The following is a 14,965-nucleotide window of genomic DNA, read 5'->3' on the forward strand; positions in this document are numbered from 1 at the left end:
TGTGCAAGAGGGAGAAAGAAGATGGCCAGGTGAGCTGAGGTGGCGGAGGGCAGGGCAGCAGGGTCTCAGAGGGGGTGAGAGCCACTGCGGCTGGGACTAGGCTGGGTGGCTGTGGCTTCCTGGGGTGTGGCAGTTGTTCAGTGTTGGTGAACGCTGGTGTGTCACCTGAAACACGATGGCATATCACCTTTGACACACGTGGAAAATATAAGGCTATTGACAGCATGTAAAGATATATAGGAACATAGTCATATCTGTTTGGGGTTGATTTTCTCATCTACAATCCATATACTTTTCTATGTTCAGAAATCCAGCTTGTGAACAGCCCTTGTCAAATGCCTTTGTACTACTGCTGCACTCCATTTAACAAAAACAAACAAACAAAATGAATCAATCAATAAAAAGTTCCTCCTAAATATGCACATTCATCAAGACCAAAACCTAAATACTAAGCCCAAATGAGAAAACAAAAAAAATGCTGCAAGAAATTTCGTAGGACAGGACAATTACTCGCACTTAATCCTAACCTCTTCAATGAGTGACATTCATGCCATATTATTGTTAGCATTGCATGTTAAGCAAGCAAATTTTCAATCAACTTGTGTTGGCTTTACCACAGACACAGATGTTAGGCGGACTCCTTTGTTCATAAGGTTCTCATTATTAACTCAAACCAAGCTGAATATTTGACTGAAGGAAAGACCATATCATTGTTTTCAGATTTCACTCTATGACTTAACTGAACTACATCTGCCAGCTTTAGAAATACCAAGTACTTCTTGGCGCCAGTACTGGCGCCTCGATCTATGACTACCAGCCTAAATGCTTCAACTTGAGGAAGTTTAGTAACCATGAAAACAACTTAAGAAAAGCTTAAATTGTAATTAAAAGTTGCTCGCAGACTGACAGGGTGCACCAACATTTGCACTATGTTGAATTTATTCCACCAAAAAAAGCAAATAGAATTCACAATTAAAATAGGTAGGTTAGAAAAGCCAGAAGGATGTTTTTATGATTTATGAAGTCTGCAACATACTTGAAACCATATTTATTTAATAGGTAAGCTAGCACTATGCAGCTCTCTTCCATCTGCTTTAAATCTATTGTAAGGCCTTAGGAGGCAAGAAGAACCCTCCAAATATAAATATAGCTCCACTTTTCACCTTTATACAGAGCCAACTTTAATGTCAGTGGGGAGGAAGGAATTATAGACACTCCAAAGACACATGTTGATATCAAACTTTCAAAATCCTGCTTTCAGGATGTTTTTAAAAAGTATTTATTGCAAAATAAAGCAAATGGGAATTTCAATTTTAAATGAGAAAATGGTAATTATCATTAAAAGACACCAAACTTTTATATTCTAGTCCTAGTTTTTGAAAGTTGCAATCAGCAAGGCTCTGTTTTAAGTAGGCATGATTTCTGCACAAGCTAAAGGGAATATTGTACCATGGTCCAGTCACTATTCATTTCATAGGGAATCATGTCAGAGAGAATCTCAGTAAATTACTGATGAAGAGTTAGATTCGAAGATAAACTGAAGATCTAGATTTGACTATTTAAATTGGAATATAAAATGATATTGTATTATCTAGACAGACAAATGACATTATTTTTTTTTAAAAAGCCAGCAATGATTTTTCAATAGGAAAATAAGAAGCTGCTTAATTAAAAAAATGTATCTCACTTACCATGCTGTATATCTTTCATATCTAAATGAAGACTGGACATTAATATACCAACTGCTTGAGATCTTTTGTTGCTTAATAACTTGACAACCTGTCATGGAAAAGAAAAAGGTATTATCTTCTAAATAATAGGTAGCAAACATGTATTTTCCCATCATTCCCATCATAAATCTGTAACACACAAATTATAGTGAACTAATATAGTAAAATCATGATTACTGACTCAGTTTAATAACACATTTGACCTCTTCATTTTGTGAAAAAAACACACGTGCATGCCCTTCAACACCATGTATGCTTTCAGCTTCAACCTTTCATATACATTATAGCTTGTTTATAATATATTAAAGATATTTCTAAGTGTATCTATTACAGTATGTACTTGATTTTGTTTCCAAAACTGCACCACTGTTTCCAGATTAAATGCAAGGTAAAACTGTGCTATTTTTTCCATAGTACTTTATCTTGCAGTATTTATAAGATCAGACAAACCAAATACATATTGGGATGCTGTCTGCTCAATTAAAAAAAACACAAGATGAAAATACGCTATTTTTAAAAGCATATATACTTCCAGTATTATTTTCAACTCATTGGGATTAGAAATAGCAATAAATATTTCAAGTAAATCTCCCCTTGCTGCATAATAAATAAACATATCAAGAATAATCAGGGAGGTGACTCAACATATTTTTAAAGAGTATTTTACCCACATTCAAGTGCGTCATCCATCTATCATAACTGACCATCAGAAGTTTTAATTTAGGTAGGACTATTCTGATCAGCATAAATCTGCTCCACATTCATGCAACACACATTCACTGCTTATCCTGTGCTGTCCATTTCTTCAACAACTTTTTAAAACTCTGTTTTTGAAGAACATTTTCAAATACACTGATGTTGTATGTAGCTTTCATAGAATAAAAGAATGACAGACCTGGAAGAAGCCACTGAGTCCAACCTCCTGTTCAGTGCAGAAGTCTAAATCAAAACATGCCTGACAGATTGCTGCCTACCCTCTGCTTTAACACATCCAACAAAGGAAAATCTATCTCCATTCTAGCTAATTGATTCAACTGTCAAATGGCTCTTACTGCATGAAATCTTTCTTCTACTATTCAACCAGAATTTTCCTTCTTGTAATCTAAATCCATTATTTTGTGTCCTGTGCTACGGGAGGATAGAAAATAAGTCTTGATTTTCTTCTTTGAGACATCTTTTAAGTAGCTGAAGGGTACTATCATATACTTCGTTGGTCTTCCTTTCTCATCTCTCAATGTTTCATAATAGTTTCTAGTACCTTGCTGGATAAACAGCAGCCCTATCTTGCTTGTGTTTAACATTACCTGTTTCTCTCCATTCAGACCTGTATTCTGTGTATCTTGTTTTCTAATGAGTAACCAAAATCTGCTAGCTGGTCCACATCTATCCCCTGTGCTTTCATTTCTTCCTGATAAACATGTTTGGGAGCACGTTTACTGAGGTTTAGACCTCCATCAAGGACACGATCTTCTGAACTTTAATAAAAAAAAATCATTGAAATATTTTCAGAAATATGAAGGATTTATTTTTACAATTAGTATTTTGGGGTTACACATTTATTTTATTTGCTGGAAGTAGCATATTTCCAAGTGCAGTTTAATAATTACACTGGGCCATTTGTAAAAACAAACAGATAAATATACAGATGCTTTCAAAGGAAAAAAATAATTAGATAATTATGAACAGCTAAGATTAAGAACTGGGAAAGAAACCATGAATTCAGAAGAAAAACTAAATTTGAATTCTAGTAGTTGGATAAGCATTTTTTGTGAACTGACATTAGCTAACAAATTATAAATGCATAACGACAATTAAACATTGCCTAGAGCTCTGGAGTTGAAAGATGCTCGCCAGTAGAGAAGAGATAACTCATGATAGGAAAATCATTTCCAGACATACTTCTTAAATTTAAAGGGGGCTGCCAATCATGAGTAAACAAGTACCAAAATGGGTAGTAAGCAGGAGTGTTGCTATGTTAAGTGAGTAAGTACTACATTGTGTCTGGAGTCCATTGTAACAAAATGTTCACCGAAGACACTCACAGTGAGTGAATTTGTCCATTCCAGAGTAGTTAGTGTTTGAGTTCAAAACTCTTTCAAGTAGAAATATGCAGATGATGGTAGAGAAACAGATATAATCACACTGTGTTCAAAATTAGGTTTCTGGTGAGAGTTGACCTAAGTGAAACTGTCACAGAGTGCTGGAAAGCATTTGGCCCGAGAGATCAGAAAAATCACACACCAGGCATTTCTATAAAAATAAATTTACAGAAAGCTTCTTACGTAAACATATTTACAAGCTTATGCATTCACACGTGCTCCAAGAGGACTGGGAGGAAGGCAGATAGAAAGGAAATTGAAACTAACAAGCACAGGGAAGCTGCCCTCCAGGCAAATCAGGAGCTTTACCTTATATGGTCATGCCTTTTCACACCCAAAACTAAGGATACTTAAGTTTGACCTTCTGACTCTGCCAGAGTGATTTGTTACCATAGTAACTTAGTGGCTTGGTGCTTGCAAAAAACAAGGAAATGCTAACAGAAGTCACATCCTACGCAATATACTAGAAAGTGAAATTGTCAATGCTGATGTGCTTCACTCTACCTCAAATATTGTGTTCATTTTGGGGCATCAGACTTGAAAAAGGATTCAGAAAAACTGGAACAGGTTCAGAGAAGAGGACTGAAGATGGGCAGAGGACTAGAAACTAAGTCCTGTGAAGAGAGACTAAAGCTGCTGGGTAAGTTTAGCTTTGAGAAAATATGGCTGAGAAGAGCTATCACAGCACTCTTCAAAAACTTGAGATGATGTCACGCAAAAGAAGGTTAAGACCTATTCTCCATCACCTATAGTGCAGGACACAGAATAATGGAAACAGTGTGTGATTAAAGGTTAAAAAGCTTCCTAACAGTAAGAACAGTTCACACTGGAACTGATTCCACTGGGCTTCCCCTAGCTAGATTTGTTGAAATTTGTCTGAGATGATTTAATTTGGATTCCTGCCCTGAGCAAAGGATTGATGGCCTAAATAGCTCTGCCCAACTCTTTTTTTCTCCCAATGAAGAAAAAGCAGGAATAATGGGAAAGCAAACAGTAAGTCAAGTAGGTGATTTGTCAAAACCATGCAAATGACACCTAGAGAAGTGATACATTGTGATAATTCAATAAAGGTGACCATTCAGTCTAAAGAAACCAGATAAAGCAGCCCAGCTTAGTCAAATATATTTTACTATTACCTTTGAGTTTGTTTGTTTGTTTAGTACATACATAAAATAAAAATGAACAATCACCAAAGAGAAAGGAGAAAAAAAATTACACCACCAATAAAAACATAAAGAGAGGGGGGAAAATTACACCTTAGGGGTGAGATAGTTGCAGCCCTCTACAATTCTTGGCACTCCTCATTATTGCTCATGCTGGCATGGACTGCTTTCATGTGCAGTTCCACCACAGCTACACAGTTTCATGCATTCACTTTCTAGCATCCCCATTTAAATGAATCAGGTAACGGGTTATCGGAAAGAGCTCAGGATGACAAAAACCAGGCTAGACTGACAAAAAATCTGGTATGGCATAAAACAGCTTCCTATGTACCTTAAGAAGTGATATAGTATAATCATTCGATAGCATGAAGATAAAATTCTCAAATTCTTTGAAGAACCATAAAGAAGGCAACAAAGTATTTCTTAAAGCAAAACAATTATTCATAGGATACATGGAGAATATGTGAATAGCAAAGGATCATTTATGAAACTATGCAAACTAAGCTATATGTTTAGTTCTCATTTGTTGTGAAATAGTTCCATATAGCTAATTAAAAAAACCCTTCTTTGTAGAATAGTAATTGCTTTTGTCACCAGCAAATATAATGTTAAATGTTTCCTGAAATTAAAAACATGTCAAATGAGTACTACAGTATCATCTTTCCTCCAGCACAGTGGCTGCAACAATTCATGGCTAATTCTCAAAATATGAATATTACCATAAAGGCCTAAAGCTGTTCCCACAATTAGAAATAAAATAAACCCATTAACTGAGCCCACACAAGCCTACAGGCTACAGACGGGAGACGCCATTGAACTGAACAACTACAAAAGTTTGCTAATCAAATCGCTACAAGATCAAATCATCTCAGACACAATACAGATCTCCTTTTTTAAGTTTACAATTTGGAACAATGTTTTAAAAACAACTTTTAAAAATATAAAGGAAGCCTGAGATATTATCAGTACACTAATTTCTATGACCAAGATTTTAACTATTGAGTGGTCCTTATTGTTGATCAGTAAACAAACGACATGCCAAATTTGTTCCTGCACAGATAACACAAGCAAAAACAGTCAAATACTTAAGGAGACATAATGCAATGCAGATGTTAGATAATTAAACACTTGGAGAAAAAGGAAGAGTGCATCCTTTCACTCCAAAATAATAGCAACTTCCTGCAGAATTTGTTTTGAAATAAATTCTTTCTGGAAGAGATTTAAATGTGGATATTAATGGATAGTGTCTCAGAATTGTTATTCATTTTAACTAACTAAATTATTAGCTGATGCTAATTTTTGTAAAATGAATCAAAAGTTTACAATTCAACAGGAACATACAAAATGACAAATGTAAATGCCTGTGCTCAGGCTTGTAAATCTGGCTAAATGGGCATTTCTAAGGCACATAGTACTTCTTTTCTAAAATGATATTCCCAAAATTTAATACCAATGTTCTGCATTCGTACAATGTTAATCATAATGAGGTGCATTTGCAGGAGATGTGAATTCAACCATTGTGATTTAGTGTTATATGTGAACTAGGCTACTACGGTTTGTTCAGCAAAGCATGGTTAAACATTCTGATTGAGCATGATGTGTAAATTTAACCAATCTGTCCCTCCTTCTCCTCTCATATTACTGAGGTAGCCTCATCTTAATTGTGGCACCTTCAGTACATGTGGACTTCAACTACCAGCATTCTTGGCCCTGAGTGAATAAGTCTGTAGACAACCATATAGCTCACCTATCCATACACTATAATATTACCTAGCTATATGTATCTGCTAGTTTTTTTTAAGTTAGTTTACATAATACAATTTGTAAAAGTTTGTGCACAGACAAAGTATTACCTAGCTAGTACATTAATAGGCTAAATCTGGGTACCTTCACTGCATGCAGTTTTTCCAACACAGGGACATTAACCTTAAGAGGCAGTTTCCTTTCTCATACTGCAAAACCCTCCATTCAGGCCAAGGTGGCATTGTTTTTTAGCATCAAGAGCATAACGTCAGACTTTTCTGTGGACAACTGAAATGGGGTTCTTTTCTTTCTCCAGCCTTCATTTAAAAGATAAGGAACTACCAAATGTTAGTGCTGTGCACAAACTGCTCAGAGTGTCTGGACCAAGCCATGAGAGGTCTGCAAAATGGTGCTGGTGTCCACTAGTGTCATGAAAAGGCTGCTCCTCCTCCAAGATTGTGGAAGAGCTGCTTGGAGAGGAGAAACCTGACGAAGCCACATGGGCAAGCAGGGCAACTCTTCTATCACTAACCATGTGTGTGGATCTGAGGAAGGCCAGCTGTCCCAAGGAAGCAACGGGGAGCCTCAAAATGAGGTTGACCCAATGAGATCTGCTACAACCAAGGAAGTAAAAGGGGGGCAACTGCAGGGTCATTGCAGAGACAATCTAACTTTGATTTTGAAAAATGTACCTTGTACAGGCACAAAACTCCATCCACATATGAGATTTAGTCTGTAATTACCAATCATGAATACATAAAAATGTAGAGAACAAGATCACAGATAATATGCTTTCTTGCATTCTTGAGATGACTCTGGCTGCTTGAGGTTATGATTTTATTCTGATGTTATAATTAGGGTGAATCTACACTGACAGTATTTCTTATGGATATGCTTAATAATTTTGATAAATTTGGATTTGTTGTAACATATGATATACTGTGTAGGTTATACTATAAACTGCTTAGAGTTGCATGATTGAAATAGCATAGAAACATTTGTAATTCACAAATAAACATTTTCCATATAGCATATCAGGGTCTCTTTATAGTGGGCAACTGTTATCTAAACTTTAAAAAAAAAAGTAATGCAAACTTTTTTAAAAAACAAGAGACACCTCATCTTCCAATGGATAAAGCTGGGGTTAAGAAGTTAACATAAGTGGTAATTCTATATGTGCAAAGGGTGCAGTGATTTTAAATTGGATTTTCCAAAATTGTTGAAGAATCAGATGAGAAAAGTTATTTATTACTGTATTTATCCTGAAATACCACCCAAAGGGAAGAGTACAAAGAAAAATTATAAATACAAAATTAAAAATGTTATGCAGACACTTCCCCATCTTGTCAACTTAGATTAACCAATTCCAGATGAAACCAATGCTAAAGATCCCTACCTATGTAATAAACAAGTTCAATTCACATACACAAACACACACGCAGATGTGTATACATGCTAGAAGCCACCTTTCAAGAAAAGGGTAGGGCTAAAAAAATAACTGATTTAGTAACTAGAAGTAATTGCCGGCAAAATATGGTACCCCATTACTAAATTGTACTCTCAGATTTATCATATTTTACAAGATTGTATGTGCAAATTTACGTTAGTAAATACCTGGCATTCTTTTAATTTGTCTCAGCATGAATAGGAATTATTTAGTAAAAGAATTGATGTTTTCATCTAAATTATTTCCTGGTGTCTCATTCTTTAGTATCTAAAGTGAAAGGAATACAAATTCCATGACTGTTTCTGACCATATCCCTGTGATGCTTAAATCTATTTATTTTTACTATTTATTTATAAATCATCCCTGAATTTCTTTGATAAATGACAAATGATTTATTAAGCAGATGGAAAATAATGTTTGTTCATGTTAACAGGGTTTCAATTACATCAGTGTCTGAAAAAAAATATTCAAAGTTAGATTACTGCTTATGCTTCTTCCAAAAGGAACAATTGGTTAAATTTATGTCTTTAAAGAAATCTTTATCTCCTGATACAGATCTATGGTTTCTGCCAAATTTTAATTCCATAGACTTTATTCTTCCAAAAAATATTTTTATTACACTGTGCCAAACAACAATACTGGGAAAAAGAAAATTAAGCAAGTAACAATTTTAGTAATCTTATTTCTCATACATATGGTAAAGGATAAATCCTCAATTAATCAACAGCTTTTAAAATCTTATTCTTTATTATATAATTTCAATTTTTCATCAAGGCTTAATGAGAATTATTACAGCATAAAATTTTCTTAAGTGGCGAATTAGATTTTAACATCAGTTTGACACAAAGAAATAAAGGTTTAGACAAAGTCTAGAATTTCTTTCAGCAACTGTGATAAGATAAAGGTGATTAAGAATAATAAAACTTTGGGCTTGATGTACAGTATATTTTAGTTCTTCCATTTTTACTCATTCATGTTATTTTAAGAAAATTTATGTACCATTGAATAACAAGATTTTCATTGCATAGTTTATAAGAGCTTGTTGGAAAAGGTGGATTTAATTTAATATTCCACCATTTTGTTTATTTTATTAAAATTTTTAAATCAATGCTGTCTGGGCAGTTTACAATTACAATTTGAATAAAAAGATATACAATGTTAAGCCTATGACAGAGTATTCATTTTAGCTCCAGTCATTGTTGGAATATGGAATTTTAGAATTCATCTGCTCTTTGGTATCAACTTGAAATTTGTTAATGACTTTGCTGAAATCTTGATATCTTAAGAGTTGGAACATTAACTCACATGCCATTCTTCTACCATTGCTATATGTTAGGTGGAATTCAACAGGAATTCTAATATGAACTTAAACTAGTTATTACATGTTAAGACTGCATATATATGGCCGTCTCTCCAGTTGTTAGAACCAATCAAGTTTATGTGCAAGGGCATAGCCAATGGAATTGTTTGTTTATTTATTCAATTTATACGGTCACCCCTCTCAAACCCATGACTCTGGGTGGCTAAAAAATACTTAAAACAAGATAAAAACCATGTAACAATATTACAAACAACATATATACTGTAGCAGCCAACAAAAACCAACCAACAACAACAATTAACACAGTCATTATGTAATAATTCTTCAGTTGCAGCAGCGGCTTGTTGATATGTGTTTTCTGTCTTTTGAATTAAAAGAACATACTAGGCATCTAGTGGACAAAGATGCTTGGATTTGATTGGAGTTGGACTCCATCGGGTCTGGTTGAAGTGACAGAGGCATGGTCACGCTTGACTACATCTTGATCCTGTAACTCCTGAAGAAGTGAAGCTTGGGGACTCTCATTTCTGAATAGTTGTTAACAGAATGGATTGTAAGACATTCTGTCCCCCTTTCCCTTCCAGGACATCTTTAACAAAAGAACAAGCACCTTCATGGCTTTAAAGCAGTGCAAAACAAGCTGATGTAAAGTAAATATATAAAGGGAAAAAAGACAAATGCCTAAAATTGTGAACAAGAGCATAGGATGAAAACAGAGGCATTGTAAGTATGCCGTTATTTTCTCTGGCAGAATGTTGAAACCACCTGGTTAACATTCCTTTAATTGGAAACAGTATTTTGGTCCCGTCCTTTCCTCTCTTCCTTCCACCTGCCACCAAATGTTTCAATAGTGAGGAGTAAAACAACTTCCAAACACTAAGCAGCATTTTGCGTTGACTTCTATTTTTTTTCCCAGTAGCAAAGAACATATTACCATTCTTTGCCAATCAATTAGTGATGTCACAACTTTCCCTTATTATATGGTAACAAATATTCTTCTATATCATATCTGGTACTGTATCTAACACCTATATCTATGAATACCTACTCTCTGTTCTAAACTGGGACTGTCAATAAAACTGATAGAGGCCCTTCCCATTAATGTCTTTTCTTTTCCTTACACCTCACCCTACCCACCATCCATTGCCTGATATGTTATTTTTTTAAAAAAAGAGGGCTTGAAATTGTAAGCAACCTTCCATTGTGTTTTTGTCATTGAAATTGCAGTATTTCAACTGGCTGGATGAAACAAATGCATTACATGTGTTGTTTTAAAGAACTAATCCCTCGTTAATATAGAACTGTTCTTGTTAATGCTTCTTTGTATGACATTGGATGAAAAATTTCTCAGATTGTTTAGATTCACATATACAGTAATAAGTAAAAATAAGCATCATGTTCTACACAAGAGACAGAGCAAGACAAATTTAAACATTTCACTAATTAGAAACAATCAGGGAATCCTCAGATTTAAAAACTGTCCAAAGCAAGTGAAGAAATGTTTTCAAATTCTGTTTTTAAACTAAATTTCTTGTGCAGAATGTCATTTTTTAAAATTAAACAAAGGTAATTATTAGCTATGGAACTCAGTGACAGAAGGGGTTATAAAGAGACCTTTTTAAAAGCTTCACCCATAATACTACAGTGTCGCATTTGCAATAATACTACATAAAAATAAGGGCATGATGCTAGAGCACCAATGCACACAGAGGGGGAAGGAGTGGACATTACTGTTCTCCTCTGAATATAAAACCTAACTCCTGTTGTGATGCCTCCATTAACATGTGGCAATACTTAAATGCTCCTTATCTCAGCTATCATGAATATGGCTGGGGTAAGGAAGTCTGTCCAAAAACTGGTGACCCATTTCTTCACTTTTTCAGTACTGTTTTGTTAGACATGCTTCCTTGGTGCATTTTTTTAGAACAGGACAAGACAGTATTTTGATCATTTATAGAGCACCAATATCCATAAATATGATATGCAAATGTTAAAAATGACTACACTTACGAAAGTCCCTCTCATTATATATTTCCTCTGGTCCTTTCCTCTGGTCCTTTCTTATTAGGCATGGTATTACCTCTGCATGCACAGAGCTCAAAGCAACTGTGTTTCAGAGGATGAACTGCTTTCCATGGGCCCAGAGTTCTGCATGCTTAAAGGACTACCAATTACCATCTATGACTTGAAGACTGTTCTGTGTACATATGAGGATTTTTCATTACATCCATAGCTAAGACAACTGGGCAACCTTCCATGCATATTCTCCAGCAGACAGTATTTATTTCATTGACGCAAGAGCTGTGAGCAATAGCTCATCTTTAAGCATATGTAATAGTGACAAGTTGAAATATGGCAATACCATTGTAAAGTCTTTTTTGGCTACAAAAAAGTACCCCCTGTTTATATCACACTGAATTCCTGGGAAAGGCTACCATCACATTCCAAATTCATTAGCTACAAGTTGATATAATTTTGGAGTTTTGACATCTAAAAATCCTAAACAACATCCTAACATGTGTATTTTGAACATCCAGGGGAATATCTAAAATGTAGTGGGTCAACTTTTTCAACATGGTACCATCAGGGTGAATTATGGCTGGGGTAAGGAAGTCTGTCCAAAAACTGGTGACCCATTTCTTCACTTTTTCAGTACTGTTTTGTTAGACATGCTTCCTTGGGGCATTTTTTTTAGAACAGGACAAGACAGTATTTTGATCATTTATAGAGCACCAATATCCATAAATATGATATGCAAATGTTAAAAATGACTACACTTATGAACATCCCTCTCATTATCATCCCTCTTGTCCTTCACTATTTAAACAAGTTGCTCTTGATAGAGCATAAGAATCTGGACTCTGCTAGCCAAAGATAAAGCAGAAAATCTTTACAAACTTTATTATTGCCATGACTGTAACAGTAGTTAGACTGATTGTCAGATTACAGATTTCTTTTCAAGACAAATGGTCAAGGAATCTTTTTTCTTACAAAACTGGTGATATTCAATATAATGCCTATGCATTATTCAATATTCAACAACAACAACAACAGCAACAACACCTACAACAATTCAGAACTGCATCCTTCATAGTTTAAGACAAATTCAGGTGCAGTTTTATCGCATTTTAATTTATATCTTCAGTATGGAGAAACAGTTATTTGCAAGAGCACAGCTTATGATTCAAGCTTATGTACTGTTACACAAAGATAGTCCAAGATTAATTCCAAACAGCTACAGTTCTCTACGGAAAGACATCAGGTGGTAAGGTTATAAAAAGAAAGCAAGGGGAACAAGAAAGGCTATTGCCTTTAAGTGCTGACCCAGGGCCTGGAGACCATGAGGGCATGGATGGGGAGGAACTGGCATGGCAAGACCGAGTGACTTTGGGGTTTTGGCCCCCCAGGAGCTAGTGATGTGACATCTTTGACTCTCAACAGGGTGGCACTTCCCCAGACAGAGTTGGTGCATAATTTGGGGGTCCTCCTGGACTTGTGATTGCTGCTTGAGCAGGTGGCAGCCATGGCCAGGGGGCCTTTGCACAGATTTGCTTTGGGTGCCAGTTGTGCCCAATACTGGACCAGGAGGCCTTGCTCATAGCCACTTATGCCTTACGCTACTTCCTGGTTTGATTACTGCAGTGCACTGTACACAGGGCTGCTTTTAAAGACCATCAGGAAATTACAACTGGCCCAGAATGCAATAGCACATGCAAGTTTGCCCATATTGCACTATTACTGTGCCAGCAGCACTGGCTCCCAGTTTCTTTATGGGTGCAATTCAAGGTGCTGGTTACCACCTTTAAAGCCCTGAATGGCGCAGGACCTCTCCCTGAGGATATCTGTCCACTCCACCAGGTCAGATAGAGTGGGCACACTCTAAGTCTCTTCTCTTAAATGTTGCCACCTAGCAGGATCTAGGCATATCTTTTCTGTAGGGGCCACTGATGAAATACCCTCCCCCCTGGGATCCAGCAAGCCCCCACTCTCCTAGTCTTCCAGAAGGCCTTGAAGAGCCAGCTCTTCCCTGAGGCACTGGGATCAGGTGAGGCTGGAGCCCAGCATTTGCAATTGTGGATTGGTTGGGGAGGGTTGGGATTAGCTTTTTTTTTCTTTTTTGTATATTAGTTTTACTGTTCTGTTGGGTTATATCAGTTTGTGAGTCACCCAGAGTTGTGATGTATAAGATAGGCAGCCATACAAGTTTTTTAAATGAATAAAACAAAACAAATACTATCTGATTAATTACATCAAATTGTCTTTACATCAGCACATATATTCACATTTTTAATAGACGGCTATTACATTTTCAATGAACTTGTTTTGTAGAAAACATGTCCTTTTAGAGACCTTTTGGGGTATTTAGCTCCAGGTGTTAAAAATATACTTTAAAATAATACAATCAAGTGCTTACTACTGCAAAAGAAAACAAATCCTGCCAGACATTGAAACCACAGCCCCTAATGTTTAACCACAACTACTGCCTGCCGATTTAATCATTGTTTGCAAAACACAACTCAGTAGCCATCATTTTATTGTTAGCAGAAGTTTGTGTTTCTAAATTTCATGATACGTTAAATAAAACTTAAAATGTCACAGAGTAGACAGGCCCATTTATTTGAATAAATAGTGTCCCTATCATAAATGAAAAGGCAAAAACTACAGCATTCTGGATCTTCTTTAACTAATAAGTTAATTAATACTACGCATTTAAGAAATTCTGGAAAACAAAACTTCATTCTGCACAAACAGATATATTTGAAAGATGAATAGCTGTTCTAACCATGTCAATGTGTACTTAATGGAAGTATAGATGCTCATAATGGCTGGAATTCTTATTTAATTGTATTTTTAAAAACAGAAATACTACATTCTGTTTTAAAATACTACATTCTGATTCCACTTTCAGCTGTTCTACACTGAAATATATCTCCAGTAATAAAATGTAAATAAGCATCTTTATAATTCAGATTTCCTAGAAAAATACCAGTATTACAATCCCAAATTTCATAAGTATTCATTTGGTGCTTACCACCTTGATAAAGCCACATGCTATAACTTTGGCCAAGAATGCCACTTTGCCCTATATATTATTACAATGTTAAATGTTAACTCAATACTAAAGATAAACTTTGCTGCTTTTCTAACATGTAGATGTACATTTTCAATGAATGGGCCCAGGTCAGTTTAAAGAATCTTAGGTAGAAGACTGGTAATATGCCTGATCCCTTGAAAAGTCACTACCAGTCCCAAGATACTCTAGGTCTGAATGGAGAGAAGAAAATTAAAAGAAAAATAGTATTTCAAAAGAAGAATATAATTGTTCGAGCAATCTATCAACATAATTACTTAGTGCTATGATTGATGACTGATTATGTGCCATCCAGTTCGTGTTGATTCTTAGTGATCTCATAGATTTTCTCCAGGAGGATCTGTCTTCAGCTTGGTCCTTCAGGTCTTTC

General features: G+C 35.5%; 1 protein-coding gene across 1 annotated transcript in view; it reads right to left on the reverse strand.

Annotated features, from left to right (window-relative positions):
* Positions 1-14,965, reverse strand: part of FMN2 (formin 2) — a 172,989-nt gene that overhangs the window by 92,736 nt on the left and 65,288 nt on the right. The window contains 1 exon segment of the mRNA XM_063306373.1: positions 1,692-1,779. Within this exon segment, the coding sequence (XP_063162443.1) occupies positions 1,692-1,779 (88 nt within the window).

Source organism: Candoia aspera, chromosome 1, assembly GCF_035149785.1.
Source record: "Candoia aspera isolate rCanAsp1 chromosome 1, rCanAsp1.hap2, whole genome shotgun sequence".
NCBI lineage: Eukaryota > Metazoa > Chordata > Lepidosauria > Squamata > Boidae > Candoia > Candoia aspera.